The 17,418-nt window shown below is 50.2% G+C and overlaps 1 protein-coding gene across 1 annotated transcript in view; it reads left to right on the forward strand.

Moving 5' to 3' along the window:
* LOC119231491 (NACHT, LRR and PYD domains-containing protein 1-like) overlaps nt 1-12,931 on the forward strand; it is a 28,271-nt gene extending 15,340 nt beyond the window's left edge. Inside the window, 9 exon segments of the mRNA XM_054688606.1 lie at nt 665-754; nt 2,590-2,681; nt 3,180-3,408; nt 4,653-4,876; nt 7,532-7,794; nt 8,296-8,421; nt 9,210-9,351; nt 11,224-11,268; nt 11,627-12,931. Of these exon segments, the coding sequence (XP_054544581.1) occupies nt 665-754; nt 2,590-2,681; nt 3,180-3,408; nt 4,653-4,876; nt 7,532-7,794; nt 8,296-8,421; nt 9,210-9,351; nt 11,224-11,268; nt 11,627-11,913 (1,498 nt within the window). The 3' untranslated portion in view covers nt 11,914-12,931.
* The last annotated feature ends 4,487 nt before the right edge of the window (nt 12,932-17,418 follow it).

Raw genomic sequence — 17,418 nt, forward strand, 5'->3', positions numbered from 1 at the left:
ACACCTTCCCCACCCCATCTCTCAGACTCTTCTCATCCTCCGCATCCTGAAACAAGTGCCCTGGCTGAGTGTGTCTGCACTTGTCCCTGCAGGTCCTGGCCGGGCACATCACACTCTCAGAAGCTGCCAGGGGCTTTCCACGTGCTCACATTAGGCCTCAGGGAAACGGCTGTGTGTGGAGGACATTGTGAAGTGCTGCCCTGGCTCCCTCAGAAACTGGACACTGGACTCTGCAATGCTGCTGACAGCAGGTTCCTGGGACGGCCTCCCTCACTGGGGCCTCTCATCCAAGGCCTCCTCCCCTTCCTGGGGTTGACCTACATCCAAAGGCTGACAGGTGTTGGGGTAGAAATACTTCTTCCTCCCATATTGGCACAGCTCTGAAGAGTCATTCTGCCTGATCCTCCTGGAAAGTCAACTAAGGTCTCCACTGAGACGCCTCTCAGCCCAGCTCTCCATCTGCTCAATCCTGCTTCCTCCCTTGCCTGCCCTGGTGCTGAACCAAGAACACCCCATAATCCTCCTCACTCCACTCTCCATCTCAGAGCCCAGTTCCTGGGACCCTGACCTGAGGCAGGTCCTGTGGGAGGTGGCACATTCCAGGATGCTGGGCCTGAGGGCCCTGATGATGTCCCAGCAGAACCAGTTTCCTCTGTGCTTGCAGGCTGGACCAGGCCGGGCTGAGTGAGGAGGTGACAGGGATGCTGAGGGCCCTGGAGGAAGAGAAGCCACAGCTGCACATCTATGACAGGAGGTAAGGGGTGGGGGCACCACACTCACTCCTGCCAACCCAGGGCTTGGGCTGAGTTCTTGAGGCTGGTGCAGAACTAGGACATAGAGGAGAAATTTGCAGTGGGGGAGACAGAGCCAGGAAGAAAGCACAGCATGCAGAGAGAGGCTGTTGATGTGTTTGTTTGCCTGTGTGTTTAGGGTAATAAAGTCTCTCACTCCTCTCTCAAACACTTCTAGTGAGTAAGGAGCTGTAGAAACATGAATGAGGGGGGCAGACTTTGAATATGGAAAGCAATGACTGATAGGGGGAAACAAGACAAGGAAAACCTTGGGGTCCTCCACAGGGAGGGGGAGCAGGAAGGTGGGAAGTGGAGGGGAGCTGGAGGGGGAGCACAATGGACTGTGTGGAGGAGTCTGGACTCTTTGGTGGTGGGAGAGCTACAGTGACTACACACGAGGGGGAATCCTATCGTGTCAAACTACTAACCAGGATGTAAAACTATGGTACTTCATTAAAAATAACAATCACTTTTTAAAAGTATAAAAAAAAAACCTTTGGCAAGGGCAGGAGGCCCATCTTCCTCCTCAGGCAAACTAAACATTCTTAGTTTCTTCATTTCACTTAGGACAAAGTATGGAGCAAACAGTCCCTGAGGCCCACAGAGTGTGAGGCTCACAGGGGACAGCAAGGGCCAGACACCAGGAGCCCAGTCCAGCAGGGAGACAGCACAAGCCCCCCGGTTGCATTCGGGGCCTGTGAGTCTTTGATGGGCCTCTCTGACCCTGTGCCAAGGAGCTGAGTGAGCAACGAGAGCCGGGAAGGTTTACTGAGCCGAGACGGGGATATCCAGGCAGAGGCAGAGGCTCTGAGCTCAGTCCTGTGAGGGAGAAGGTGGCCAGGTGTTTGAGCAGCTACCCCGCATGATCCCTGGACCTGCAGGTGTCAGAACTAGCACCCTGAGAGCTCTTTAGAATTACAAATTCTGGGACCCACGGCAGACCTGCTGGACCTGAATCTTTGGGGAGCCGAAGAATCTCTGTTTTGGGTTTTTTTTAAGATTTATTCATCCATGATACAAGAGCTGGGGTATAGGCCAGAAGCATGGGAGGGTGAGAGGATTCACCAGAGACAGAGCAGGGGAGAGAACAGGCAGACTGACTGAAATACACTGCTGAGGGGAGCAGCAGGCGAGTCAGGAGAGGTCTGCTGCGCCATGTGGGTTGCTCCCTGGCCGGCCAGGGATCGAACTCACGCTGCAGAGGCTGCAGACAGCTTCTCAGTACTGTGCTCAATCCCTTGCACCACCAGGGAGGCTGGGAATCTCTGTTTTAACCAGCACTCGAGGTGAATTTTAGCAAGTTGACAATCGCTCCCAGAGGTGGGTGAGCAGGAAGACGGCACAGGTGAGGGAAGCAGGAGCACAGTAAGGTCTTTTGGTTCTTATTAAAAACTTCCATTTTTACCCCAAAACAACAGAGAGATATTTCAGTGCTTCAGCAGTAATGTGTTGGGCCAGGTTCATACTTAGGATCAGCTACTGTGTAGACAGAGGACTGAGGGATAAGAGCAGATAACTCTGTAGTGGTTCCAGCAAAGAGGCCAGGCTCAGGACTAAGATGGAGGACAAGCAGGTGAGAGAAGGGGACAGAAAGAAGATTGTGTGAGACGGAATCAGATGACCCCGAGTTTTGGTGAGGTAGGTGCACTGATGGGGGGAGATTTCATAGAGATGTGGAGTACAGGAGACAGGAGGGGTTCAAGAATTCAAATGTGGATGAGTGACTTGAAGTGGGGTGTGATGGAGACAGTCCAGCTTCCCCCCAGACCCCAGAGAGAGGGAATGACTCTGTGTCCAGGAAGCCAAGTGTGACGACCCCTGAGGAGAAGCCCAGAGGAGGAGAGATGAGTGATAACACACCCGCCCTCGAGCGGCAAGGACCAGAATCAGGTAGCTGGAAGGGGCCTGGCTGGGTGGTGAGGGCAGCAGTGGAATCCATGCCCCTTCTCTGGTGTGGGGTGGGACAGGACACTCTCCTACGAGAGCCCTGCCCTTTGCAAGCTCTTCCACTGCTCCCACCAGGTGGGTTTCTGCTTTCATCAACCCCAGCTTTGGTAGAAGCTCCTCTCCTAAACATCTGTCGTGTCTCAGACTCTGAACCAGGACCCACCTCCCAAGGCCCACTCGGGGCTTCTGAGGTCTTGGGATCACTTCACTGTGCCTGATATTTCACTTTTAGAGTCATATTCATCTCATAAGCTGCCAGCCCGGAGCTCATTGAGGAGAGCAGCACTTAAGGCCCAGGGGAAGGGAGAGAGTGGGCAGGGCTAGGTCAGAGGGCAGTGGGGTTGGGCCGCTTCAGCAGGCGCTTCAGGAGCAGGAGTGGCGTCTGCAGCACACTCCCTGCCATGGTCCAGCAAACCAGATTTGTTTGGGGTCCCTCCACAGCCAAGCTTGGGCTACAGAAGAGCAGACAAGAGATCCTTGCACTGACCACTGCCATGCCTGTTCCAGAGGGAAGCCCCAGTCAAGTAGCACGAGTGGAACCCACCTGTCTGTCTTCCCCTGCCCCTCTGGGGGATCTGCACATGGAGCCTCTGATGACCAAAGATGAGTTCTGGGGCCCCACAGGGCATGTTGCTATCAAGGTGATTGACTGTGAAAGGAGCCTGTACCGGTGAGTGAGGGAGTGAGGGTGCTCTGCCTGGCTCTGTCTGGCTCTGTGACCCCCAGCACCCCACACTGGTCCCCACACTGTCCCAGGAGTGTTCTCCACTAACAAGCCACCAGACAAGCAATGGGTTGAGATACTGGGTAATTCCTTTTATTATACAAAAAGAGGTGTGTTATAAAAAACTATCCAAACAAAACAAAATATAGACCAGACTCTGACACTGACCCATAATCCAGCTTCCACAGCTGATTTGTCAAATTTGTTTCAACTGTTGACTTGCCCCATTTTTTTGTGGTGTAGAGTATTTTAAATCTAAGATAGCAGATGGTTTTCATTCTTAAATATTTTGTGATGCAATACAAATATCACACCCAACAAAGTTTACATAAATCTATCGTGTACTGATAGCCAGGGTATATTCTAATGTATTCAGTTGTCTATAGTTTGTCCTGCAGGTTGTTTGCTCAAAAGACTCCAAAACAAACACATTCCATTTGGTTTGTTCTAACTATTAAACTCATTTAATATATTTTCTTTATGTGCTCCTATTTTATCACTATCCACTATGTGCTCACTACCACATTAGTAACAGCGAACCCTGAGGCGAAAATGCAGTCCTGTCCCCGAGGGGTTCCAGTCATAAGAAATAAATGTCTACAGTCATGATCATGGTCTCTCACATAACACATTGTCCTTGACAAATGTCAAGTCAGTGGCACCGATTTTTCTCAGCTGGGAGCTAATGCCATTCCCAACTACCCTACAGAAATTGAGACCCTGGGACCCCACCATTTACCACTTGTAGAAGTTCAAAAAATTGTTTTCAATCTCAAGAGTTTATCATTGATATTAGCATATTGATTGTTATTATTGGAAAATAAGCCCCTTAATAACAAAGCACATTATTATTTCATCACCATTGGAGAAACAGCTAACCACTCCAGGCAATGACCACAATGTCCCCGTGCATCTGGCATTCATTACACACAACTCTGAGTAGGTGCTGAGAGATGTCACTGTTTTCCTTGTTTACAGATGAGAAAACTGAGGATAGAGAGGTTTGATGACTTGCTCAGGGATTCATAATCCTAGTGCACAGGAGTACGGGCTCACGCTCATACACATCTGATTCCAACCTCCAGGCTCTCGGCTGCAGCTGTTGTGACCTGCAAGGGATCTGGCATCCATCAGGGGCTCATGAATTTGTGTAGAGTGATTCAGTATTTACCTCTCCTCACTCTTCACAGAGTTCGCATCCCCACGGCTGGCTCCTACCACTGGCCCAACACAGGTCTCCACTTTGTGGTGAGAAGGGCAGTGACCATCGAGATTGAATTCTGTTCCTGGGACCCATTCCTGGGCATGATTGTCCCCCAGGACAATTGGATGGTGGCAGGCCCTCTGCTTGACATCAAGGCCGAGCCAGGAGCTGTGGCAGCTGTGTACCTGCCTCACTTTGTGTCCCTCCAAGGTAAGCAGAGAGAGGGTGGGGGGAGGTGATGGGGGTAATAATGGGCCATCAAGGGGCTTCTGATGAGGATGTCCTGGGGAAGGATCTGGTGACTTCCATGGAGAGACTGAGAGAGGGTCATGGAAGTGGAGACAGCTTTTCCCTCATTCCACTCTGCTATGGCTTATCTTTTTTGAAGCACTTCTTTCTTCCAGCACCATAGTTACTTGAAAGTTTTCCTAAATAGAGCTAGTCTCCACAATAAGAATAACACCTAATATCATCTTTACATGCATTGTGGCAATCAGGCTACCACAGAGGAATAAATGATACACTCAGTTGAGATTTTTCAAAGACTTTTCAAAGACAACACTATTTGCAAAGTAAGGCAATGTGAGCTAACAAGGAATAGTAGGGTTCCTCTGGACTAGCAACCAATAGAAGGTCATTACTACTCCCCCAGGCTGGGAGAAAAACCGTGCGACCAGAATACATTTGCCATCCAGATCCGTGAAAGAGGGGCTTCCCAGTAGAAGTACTCACAAAGGGTAGCACAGTTATCCCAAGCTCTCTCACCTACAAAGACTTCCCACAGATAAAATTCCAAGAATTATATGCTCAGAGTTAAATATCTCTTGCTCAGTAAACAAGACTCCACAAGTGGAAACCTGGAAAAACGATAGGGACTAGAATAAGTCCCATAAAGATTTTGCGCATTGAAATTCCTAGAAACATGACACATAATAAACATTTTAAAGCTCAAAGAAATGGTCTTTAAAATATGAGAAAGGAGCAATATACCATGGAGAATTGATAAATGAAGTTTTGAAAGAAACTACCTAACATTGAATGGGAATTCCAGAAAGATATAAAGAAAAATGGAAAAGATGTAATATTCAAGGAAATTTCCAGAATTGCCAAAAGACATGACTAATTAGAGTAAGAAAATAGAAAAACAAAAGTGAGAGAGAGAGATCACTAATACACCCATTTCATTGCAACTGAAGAATACCAAATCTAAGGAAGCCTTCATAGCAGCCGGACAGTATCCAGCAGGTACTTCGAGGAACTGACAGCTGATTTTTAAATAGCAACAATGGAAGGCAGAAGACAATGAAATATCATCAATGTGCTAAGAAAATAATTGTCATCAAGAATTAAAGGCAGGGCCTCCCCAGTGGCGCAGCAGGTTGAGCACAGCGCTATGAAGCACATAGCTTCATCGCTTCATAGCTATGAAGCCTCTGCAGTGCAAGTTTGATTCCCAGCTGGCCAGGGAGATACCCACATGGTGTGGCAGACCTCTTCTGTCTTGCCGGCTGCTCCCCTTGGCAGTGTTTTTGTTCTGTCTGCCTGTTCTGCTTCCTGCTCTGTCTCTGGTGACTCCTTTCACCCTCCAGCACCTCTGGCCTGTACCCCAGCTCTTGTACAAAAATAAATAAAATCTTGAAAACAAATTTAAAAAAATAAAATGTCTATTTAAGGAAAAATAGACATTCTAAAACAAGACATATTCCGCAAATGAATTCTAAAAAAAAAAAAATTGTAAAGAATGTTCTCAGACAAAGGAGAAGAGCCCACAGGGAAGGGAAGAGCCGCAAGGCAGCATCATTAGCAAAGATACTGCAAAATACATGGGTGTATATATATATATATATATATATAGCAAAACATTGACTGGATAAAGCAACAATAATAATGTTTTACAAGTAAGGATTTCAAAGGAAGAGGGAAATGAAAATGCCAGTGATAGCAAATGGCACCTCTGTCTGTGGCATCACGTCCTCACCTGGTCAGAGGTCTTGCAATCAAATCAATTCTGGTTGATTTAGGCAAAAAAGAATATATAGGGTGATAGGGGCTAGCTTGCAGTCTTAACAAAAGATTAGGCAACAAGCTTGTAGTGAAAGGCTGGGGGCCTTGATGGCAAGAAACAATGGGCAAGGTCACACCATGAAAAATACAGACAGCCCACTCCTGCAGAAACAGCTACAGCCAGACTATCCTACCATGGTGGGGCACAGACTCCTGACTCCACTGCTGCACCAAAACTATCTCTGTCTTTTCCTCTGTGCTTCCATATCCGCCCCCACCCTGCCACCAAGGTCCTAGTTAAGAGCATCCACTTATCAAGGTGTCGCACCTGTGTCATTCTGCCAGGGAGGTCAGCTTCTCAGCGAGAGATGCAACCTCCTTCCTGCCAGGAACCACACAACGGTGGAGGACAGAGGAGGGGTTCGTTCCCCAAAACATGAGTTTGAACTGTGGGTTTGAATGATTATCAAACACTTGATAAATGTACACAGCCCTGGATCATTCCATTTCCCCAAAGTCCTTATGTCTTCCTTGATCCACCTGTCTGGAGACAAACCTACCAGCATCATTCCAAATCCTCATAATTACAAATGCTCCCCAGTACCTGTCACCAAGGGACCAAGATCCTTCTCAGCTCCAGGACTACGGTTTGGTCTTGGGTGTGGGTGTCACTCCAGGGTTTACTTGTGGTGCTCTACCCAAGAGATGGTGTGGCCCTCAGCACCCAAAGATCCCAATTCCAGACAACCTGCCTCCCCTGAGGAGTCACACAGGAAGGCCTGCATCCTGGGACACCTGCATCTGCCAAGCCTGCCAAGTGAGGGCACCACATCCTCACCTCTCAAATCCTTTCCTTGACAGGCAACCATGTGGACACATCCCAGTTCCATGTGGCCCACTTCAAAGAGGAGGAGATGCTGCTGGAGGAGCCAGCAAGGGTGGAGGCATCTTACATAGTCCTGGAGAACCCCAGCTTCTCCCCCATGGGAGTTCTACTGAGAATATTCCCAGTTACAAGGAATTTCATTCCCATTATCTCCACCGTGATGCTCTACCATCACCTCCGTCCTGGTGAAGTCAACTTCCATCTCTACCTGATCCCAAATGACTGCTCCATTCAGAAGGTGATACTCAGACCAGAAAGTCCAGGTCATGTGCAGACACCAGTGCACCCAGAGAGCCCCCAGGATGGGTCCACTGGGAACAAGAATGGGTCTCCATGAAGTAGTAACCTCAAAATAGATGAATCATCCTGCTCAGCCATGCAGTGGTATCTTGACTCCCTAAGATCTCCCCAGATTGGTTTGTTGCTCCATCCCTGCACTCTGGACAGCCCTTCCAGAGGTCAAAAAATGGGAGGGCTCCCTGCCCAGACTGCCACCTTCCCCCACCCTCACCTTTCGCTACAGTGACCTGATTCCCAACCTGAACACAGTAGAGGACGAGTGTGGGCTCCTGTGTGGCAGGGCATGGGGTGTGGGAGGCAGGGGTGGTACAGACCCTTCCACCCACACAAACACCCAGGAGCCCCTCCTCACTTTACTCAGACCATGTTCAGAACAAAGGGCAGGATCTCTGAGCCAGAAGCCCCTCCTCCCTTGACCACTGTTCTCTTTGCCCCTTAGGCCTTAGATGATAAAGAAAAGCAGTTCCAGTTTGTGCAAATACACAAGCCGCCCCCTCTGACCCCCCTCTATGTGGGCTCCCGCTTCACCGTGTCTGGTTCAGAGGAGATGGAGATAATGCCCCAGGTGAGCAGCCCATCTCCCCCCTCATTAAGATCAGAGGTCATGCTTGGAAACACCTGTGAGGCAGGTCTCAGAGCTCCCCAGGGACAGGGTGCACTGGGGTGAGGCTGATGGTGAGTGGAGTTTGGAGGAGAATTTGTGAGCTATTGAGGGAGAAGAAAGTCGTGGGAGGGAGAGTCACTGGCAGGACGGAGACACCAATGGGGTCTGACTTGGAGTTACTGGGAGGTGCAGGGCTATAGGGGGCCCTGCCCTCAACCATAACCACAGGAAACTTCCTGGATCTGAACTCAGTTTAGCACTTGTTGCTGCGAGAGAACAGCATGGGGAGCCGTGGTGCTCCAAGGCCAAGGGTGTCAGAAAGAAACTAAATATAGTTGGACCTTGTTTGGGTAAGTTGAGGGAGGTCTAAGGAATGGAGATTTGCTCTGGATTGGGAGTTCTCATGGGCAGAGGCAACTCAGTGATTGGGAACCTCAACACACTGTAGCAGGCGGGCACAGCACAGATGGAGCTGTAACTGCTTCAGACAGAATCTGGTCTAGGAGATGTGGTCACTACAGTTTAGGATGAGTCCTGATCCATCTATGGATTACCCAACTATGAATCATCCTTCAGCGTCAGGACTTGTGGAAAATTAGGAAAAGCGCAGTGTCTGAAGCTGGCAATTTATTTCGAGACAGATCATTTGAGTGTCCCTCGGGGACAGGGCCGGATCAAGAAGGTTTCAGAAAGACACCCCTTGAATGATGAACAGTGACTTTACACACGCCTGCTCTTTCTCTGCTCAGGAACTGGAGCTCTGCTACCGGAGCCCCGGGAAGTCCCAGCTCTTCAGTGAGATCTCCGTTGGACAGTCGGAGTCAGGGATCCAGCTGCAAATAAAGAACAAGAAAGATGGGACTGTGGTGTGGGAGGCCTTGGTGAGACCAGGTAAAACAAACAAGTCCAAACAGTCAGAGGTCGAGAAAGTCAGAGTGTGTGTGTGTGTGTGTGTGTGTGTGTGTGTGTGTGTGTATGAAAGAGTGAGAAAGAGAAAGAGAGAGAGAGAGGATTTCCATGGTTTGCTAAGGAGAAGAAAGAGCCTAAATAATTGACATGGTTTTTCCATGCCTGTAGCACAGGCATGGCCAGAATGTGAATTACAGTTAATTAAACTCTAAGCCCGGGACAATCCCACACACCATGGTGTCCCTACACTGCCCTTGAACTAATAGACATTGACATCCTCAAGATCTTTGGCAGTTTCCTGTGATAGCTTGGACATAAGATGAAAGAATGAGAATTAGCAACATACAGGGTTGCATGGATTAAGTCAACTTTGACAACATCAAATGCTCTAACCTGAATCACTCAGCTATTTTCAGGCGGAAACAGGAAATCGAATAGAGAAACTTCACAATCTCTTGGTCCAGCACCAATAACACCAAGACCCAAAACCCCTAAATAGACCTGGTAGAGACAACCTGTGGGAATGCGGGGAACCTGCCTCCCGCGCTGCCACCCACAAGCACAGCGAGGAGGAAGGAGGGTGACTCGTTTCTGCTCTGGCGTGGGAGACTCCACAGCTGTGAACCAGCCAGCCCCGGGCAGGCCTGCCTTTGAGTCTTGCTCAGGCTCTTACTTGCTGGCTGATCCTGGGAAATTTATTTCACCCCTTGGAGCCTCAGTTTCCTCCTGTGTAAAATGAGGATCAGATTGTCTAACTTGAGGGCTGTTGGAAAGCTTCAGTACAGTGATCTTTGCACATGACTCATCTGGGGGTCCTTGAAAAATAGTAGCACCCCAGTATTCTCCCTCACAGTAAGACAGTTTCTTCCTCCTCTCAGTCTTAGTTCTGTCCCCTGGAGCTGACAGAAGAATCTGTCCCCTTCCCATGGGAAAGCCCTTAGATGCATGAAGGCCGTGACCCCAGCTTCCTTGCATCTCCTCTTAGGAAGCTGATATCCCTGGCTCTGTCCATCTTTACCCTGATATTGGGGTTGTCAAACTCTTCGAGATTCAGTCACCTTCCTTGGCAGATGCTCCGTCTGTGGCTGGGTCAGGGAGACTCTGAGATCACCTGTCATCGTGGAGGATGTGGACACCCTCCCCCCTTCATGCAGATGAACCCCGTGCTCCAGCACCACAACTGAGCTCCCCTCTCCTGGGCCACCCCTCGCAATCAGATGACCCTTGAGCGTGGTCTGTCAGCTCCCAGGTCTCCTCCACATGAGGAATGTGGGTCCCCTCCCCCTCCCAATGCAGGTCATATTTACGCCGGTTAATTTATTGCTGGCTAAATAGTTTTTCCTACTGAAATATAAAAATACTTCCAAGTGCTAGTTTTTCCTGATCGTAGCTCTTCATTTTGACATGCAAATCCAGAACAAAGTGGGTCTGATCTAGGAGATTCTAGAGGTCCATCCAGGACAAGTGGGTAAATTTCTGCTCAGATACCAGAGCTCAGGTAGATTAAGTAAGGGACATGGTGAGTTCTCCACCGGGATCTATTTAGGCTGAGACTGGGTTAAGCCATGTCTAGGCTAGTGTGGGAGAAATTATTGTTATTCAATTTGTCTCCCCCTCTCTCTCCTTCTTCCTCTCCCTCTCTCTCTCATGACATTTGGGCCTCCACTGCCCATGTGCCTAAGGAAAAGATTAACCTAGATAATCTCTGAGATCCCTTCCAGCCTTACTCCAGATTCCATCACAATTTTTCTCTAGTTTATTCTCAGAATCACAGGATCTCAGAAGGGGGAAGCGACTGGGGATCATGTGGACTAATACCCCGCACTGTTCAAATGCTTCTCTCTGTGACCTCAGGAGACCTCAGACCTGCACCCCCATTGGATCCTCCAGCACCGCCAGGTCAGTGGCAGCTGAGAGACATGGGGGCCAGGGGCAGAGCTGGGCTCGCCATGTGGCCTTGGAGGGAGGGAAGAGACCCTGCAAGCCCACAGGGGTAGGCCCTGGAGAGTGGTATGTGCCAGGGCAGGTCCCTCACATTCCTACTCTGCCCATGAAGTGGGGGACATGGCACCCAGCCCAAGGAGAGTGCTAGGCTGGATGCTGACATGAGGGAGGGCAAAGCTACCTTCAAGGTGGCCGGATGCATCACGGGAGAGGGGTGGGTACAGATGCAGTGATGGAGATGCTGGAGGTGGGGCCAGGGCAGGCTGTAGTGGGAACTGCTCTTGATTCACTGTGGCCTCATCTTCACCCCCAGGCACACCAAGGTCAGCATACTTCCTGGACCGGTATCGAGAACAGCTGGTGACTCGAGTGACATCAGTGGACCCCATCCTGGACAGGCTGCATGGGCAGGTGCTGAGTGATGAGCAGTATGAGACCATCAGGGCTAAGGCCACCCCACAGGGCCAGATGCGGAAGCTGTTCAGCTTCCTCAGGTCCTGTGACCAGGCCTGCAAAGATCTCCTCTACCAGGCCCTGAAGGACAACCAGCCTTACCTAATTATGGATTTCTTGGAGAAGGGGGACAGTGGAGGACACTGAGGGGCTCCTGACCAGCTGGGCAGGTGACTTCTGCACACCTGAGTCCTGGCTCTCCTGGTCACTCTTGAGTCTCAGTTTCTTCTTCTTTAAGCAAGTGGCATCTGAGATGTGTTCTCGCTGTGAAGTTATCAACTCTGAAGACCCCTCACTGGGCAGTGATGTCCATGCCCAGGTATGCCACTCTGCTGTCCCCAGACTTTCACAGGCTGCTGCCCAGGTGGGTGACAGCATTTCAAGAATGACCTGCTGGAACTGGGCTTGAGCACCTGGCAAGATGTCCCCCAGAGCCTGTGTGGTGTAGATCCTCCCTGGGCAGAAGGGATAGGGCCATGGCACTGGCCACTCTGGCTTAGACAATGAAATTGAGTACCTTTGGGGTGGGGAGTGTTGAATGGTTTTCATGGGTCCAAAATCTAGATTTTTTACTTGTACATGTTGAGCTTGTATTTTCTGTATGTTCTGTTTTCTGTGCTGTGACTGGAGTCTAGGTGGGTCCCGGACCCAGGACACAGTGAGGCAGAGCCACAGGGGATGGAGCAAGGTCCTAGTTTAGATGTCTTCTCCTATGGCGACACGTCCTGATCCGGGCCAGGCCCCACTCTCCCGAGCCCCTGAGGCACCTGTGTCACTCACTACCCAAGCGTCAGCATGTGCCCTTGTCCCTCCTGCTTCACTGCTGGTCCCTCCTGCTTCACTGCTGGTCTCTAAGTAGTAGTCACAAACATTCCAGGGACCACCCATGCTCAATGACCCTCCATTCTGTTACAGATTCTGGTGGGTCTTTTCTGGCTGCCACCAATTAATGCCCCACAAGTTTTGAATAAGACAATAATAGGCTTCAAGCTCAAGGTGCTTGGTGTGGATATACAATGGGGAGAGGCAGCAACTGCCCTGGGTGTCCTCTCAACCAGGGATGACAGGGGGCCTGGTTTTGTGGGATTGACCACCAGGGTGGGCAGCAGGGAGCAGACCCTAGAATTTCAGGCTGTGCTTGGGAGGGCATGTGCAGACAGGTGACAAGCTTCTTCATACGTCACGTGGTTCATGAGCACCTTAGTCTCCACCAAGGGGTGTCGTTTAGCCAGCTAGTGAGTCCTCAGTCACTCCTGGTTCTCTGCCATCCGTGTCTGGGGGAGCATCTTCTTTCAGCTGGTTCTGGAGCCATTGCCTGGAAACACGAAGCATCTGCAAGATGGAAGTTCTGCTTGGATTTGTGAAATTACTACTAGTTTGGGGGCTCCATAACAGGCAGTTTAGGCAAGCAGGGTCTAGGACCATGTGGCCCTGTGACAGTTGCACAAACTATTGACACATATTAGAAAAACTCTACTAAGAATGTCCTCACATACTGAGAAAAATTTTTCTTATCTTCCAGGAGACTAATCCCACAATTCCATGAGACAGTCTGCTTCCTCATGGTTTCCCCTTTTTTATGTTAATTCCAATATCTGCCTTATTATTTGTTACCAAGGGTATTTTTTTAATCTGTTTTTTTCCTTACAATGTTTGCTTTCTTTTCTCAGTTGTAGTCCCCATAGATTTTCAACCACCAATTCACCCAGCACCATCACCATAGTCTGCTTGATTCTGTGAAATTCCCATGAGTTAGAGAACCCCATAACAGGCAGTTTAGGCAAGCAAGGTCTAGGCCCAAGTGGCCCTGTGACAGTTGCACATACTATCGGCACATTAGAAAAACTCTACTACTAATTTTGTCATATATTGAGAAAAATTGATCTGATCCTTCGGAGAGACTAATCCCACAATTCCATGAGACAGTCTGCTTTCTTACATTTTCTCATTTTTGTTTTTCTTTGATATTTGCTACCAAGAGTATTTTAAAAAAAAAACCAAAAACACAACTGGGCCTCCTGATGGTGAGTGGTGAAGTCTCAGAGCCATCACTGTCACAGCATGAACGTGATGCCCAGCCAAAGAGCTAACACAAAAATGGCACAGCAGACCTCTCCTGTCTCGCCTGCTGGTCCCTTAGCAGGCGACTAGACCCACCAGACCTGCTCCCCACTCTATCTCTGGTAAATTCTCTCAACAGCGCCACCCCCCCCCCCCAGCTCTGGCCTACACCCCAGTTTATTTCAACACAAAAATAAACAAATAAATTTTTTTGAAAAGCTATAAAAAAGCGACTGTTTTTTATCTCTTTTGAAGTAATATAGGAACCTAATCAAATTACTACCATTTACGGTGTCCTTACATCACTGCCAGTTAACACACATGCACTACACCAGCTCCTTGTTAGAAGAACTTTTCCTTCCATTGACCAAGGTCCCCTGGGGCCCAACTCAGGCACTGCCAGAGCCAGCCTCCCCCACCCTGCCACAGGGACCAGGGGGCATGTGCACAGCAGGAAGCTGCGTTCAGCCTGGAGCAGCCGGGCAGAGGCCGGGTGCACAGGGGCGACCATGAGGAGTGTGGTGGGGGTGAGAATTCAGAGCGGGCACTGAGATGTGGGCAGTGAGGAGAGGGAGCCGGGGAGGCGCTGAGCTCCAAGAGAAAGACAAGGACAGATGGAGGGACCAGGAGGAGAAGGCCTCTGTTAGGGGAAAGGGGGGGGGCATGAAGTGACACCCCAGGTATTGATGGGTCAGTCAAAGGCAGAGCAGGCCAGTGGGAAGGGCTCACACAGCCTGGGTGTGAGGGGCTGCGCCCCTGGGAGTTCCCACGCCCTGTATTCCGGAGGCCCCTCCCGAACTTCACAACAGGCCGCCCAGCCCCTGGGAAGGCTGGTCTGACAGGGCAGGTCCCTCTTTGCTCACGCTCTTCATCCTCCCTCGGGGGCAGCTGCAGCGCAGAAGGAGCTCAGCGCTGGTTGGGGTGCAGGGCTGGTCCTGCTCCCACAGGACAGTGTCCAACCACCCGTGCCATCCCACCTGTGCCATCGGAGCACACCCCCTGCACCCCCGAGAGCCCCTGGGCTCTGACTGGAGTAGCACCACCTGCCTCTGTTAATTCTTCCCCTGCACAATTAGTTACTGAGGGACCAGCTAGTAGCATCCCTGACCCCACCCCACAGGAAAAACCAGTGACTGCTTCCCACTGCTTCCACTCCCAGACACACACATACACACGCATGCACACACACACGTGCACTCTTGCACCTGGTACAGCGCTGAATTACCAAAATTCCTAGGTCACAAAACTCTTTAAAAGCTGTACAATTCTCCCCCACCCCCAGTCTTCCCAAGAGCTCCTCATTTCCATAAGGGTGGTCCTCCCCTTGGGGCCTTGCAGATCTCCTTCCCCTTCAAAGTCTCCTCCAACCAAACATCACCTGTCACCTGAGCTGTTTTAAATTGAAGTCATCTCTGGAGTTCAGCCTCCAGACTGTGCAAAGACCTGGTTAGTAGCTGCCTCGGTCCCCACACACCGTCCTTCTGCCAACCCCAGTCAGGACTCCACGGGATGACACCCATGGCCTGAGCCCCAGGACGTCTCAGCAGAGAGTCCCTCCCCATCCAGGATGTGTCTGGTGCAACCTCCTGGCAGCGCAGCTCCCCTGCCTGGGTCTTGGCTTGGAAGCTGCAGCAAAGTCCCAGGGAGGGAAAAAACACAAATCCACCTAAATCCTTAAAGGTGAGAACAGCACCCCAACAATGCCACTCACAGCATTTTGTGCTCAGGTAGGGGCCAGTTTCTTGGTTCACCGGCTCCAGCAGAGCCAGTCTCAGCAGCTCCCCCGGGAATACTGAGGATTCTCAGGACTCAGGAAAATCCGTGGACTCCTCGGGGGCCCTCTCTGGAAGGCAAAGGGCCCAGGTCTAGCTCATCCCAGAAGGGGCTGTGACCACACTCCACACATCCTGTCAGGTGGACCAACGCTAAAAAACACACCTAAGTGAAGCCATTTTAAAATAGGGCTGTTGCAGGAAGCATCGCTGTGGCCACAGCACAGGAGCCATCCTCCCCGCCCCCACACTCAGGCAACCCACACCTCAGCAGCCTGGGCTCCCACCCCCGGCAGGCCATGAACCAGATGTCCTCAGATGGAAGAGGGAAGAGGGAACAAGCCCTTGTGGCTGTCAGCAAGCTGACCCGGAGTAGTGCAACTAGTGATCACTCACCATCACTAACTCCATGCCCTGACAGCTGGGCTGCTCTAAAGAGTAAGACAGGAGTGGTCACCAAGAGTGGGTCCTTGAGGGGTCCGTGAATGGGGGGATATTGGGTTCGGTTCACCTGCAGGAATCGGAGGTGACCTCTCAGTCAGCCATGCCCAGCTCACAAGGCAGCAACACCTGCTATAATCAGAGATCTGACACCCAGCTCAGCTGGAGCCCCAACAACTGGCCCTTTGGTCCACACAGCATATGGGGTGTACAGACCAGCACCCAGTGCAGAGCCCATGGGGGTGACCCTCAACCACAATGCGGCATTATCTCAAAACAGATAAGGTGATTCAAACAGTCCCGTGTCTTGTGTGTCTCCTAAATAATACCCGAGGAAACCGCCAAAGGAGTCTAGAGTCCTCCCTGGATCAAGGGATTGTCGCATTGACTATACTATCCGCCTACAGCGAATGACAGCTCTAAACACTCCTGTTCTCTGCTGATGCTGAGTCTGCCGGCTCACAGAGGCAGGAAGTGGAGGTGGCCTGGGACATGCTGATGTGAAGGGGACAGGGAGACGCAGGCACCTGCCACAGGGAGGTGCCTCTGTGGTCTCTGCATATTTCAAGGTGATAAGGAGCCCAGACTGAACCATGGTGCTGAGAGTGGGTACCCCAGAGTTTGTACAAAGAGATGCTCCCCATTATGCCCACTGCCCTCCTGGAGGTTCCAGGCCTTGGGGACCATTTTAACTGCAGATGTGCCTCAGGCGCTGACATCAGGGATCCCGCATCCCAGCAGAGTTCACAAATCTGAGTCATTTCCACCAAGTCACTCCCTGAGCCACTACTTTCATGATCTCTTTTTATTGCTTAATTGAAAACATAAGAGAAGAAATTGAAAGAATCAAAAGTGAAAAAGAAAGTGACTCAAATGGCCAGTTAATGAACTCAACCAAGATCTCTAAAACAAAGGAAGATCTATGCGGAAGTTCCGCAGCTCCTTATCTGGTTGTGTGTCAGGAAATGTGTTTATTTAAAATAGTCTTGGTTGAACTAGATGCCTCTTTGAAGTGGACACTGAGGCACTCAAAGCTTAAGCCAGGCACTTGCTCTATGTAAAGAGAAAACCCAGCTGTCAGGGATGTGAGTAGTGTAAGGTAAGGTGCCAGATTCATTCTTTTGCATCTGATATCTATTGATAGTTTTCCCGGCAAAACTAATTTAAGAAATTAAACTTTTGCCATTATTATTCTTGGCTCTCTTGTTAAATTTCAGTTGATCATATAGGCAAAAGTTTATTTCTGGGCTCTCAATTCTGTTTCATTTGTCTATGTGTCTGATTTTAGACACCTACTCTTTATTTTTTTTTTTTAAAGATTTATTTATTTATTTATACAAGCACTGGGTACAGTCAGAAGCGTGGGAGGGTGAGAGAA

The sequence above is a fragment of the Talpa occidentalis genome, unplaced genomic scaffold (assembly GCF_014898055.3).
Source record: "Talpa occidentalis isolate TD23 unplaced genomic scaffold, MPIMG_talOcc4v2.1 talOcc4.7, whole genome shotgun sequence".
Classification (NCBI taxonomy): domain Eukaryota; kingdom Metazoa; phylum Chordata; class Mammalia; order Eulipotyphla; family Talpidae; genus Talpa; species Talpa occidentalis.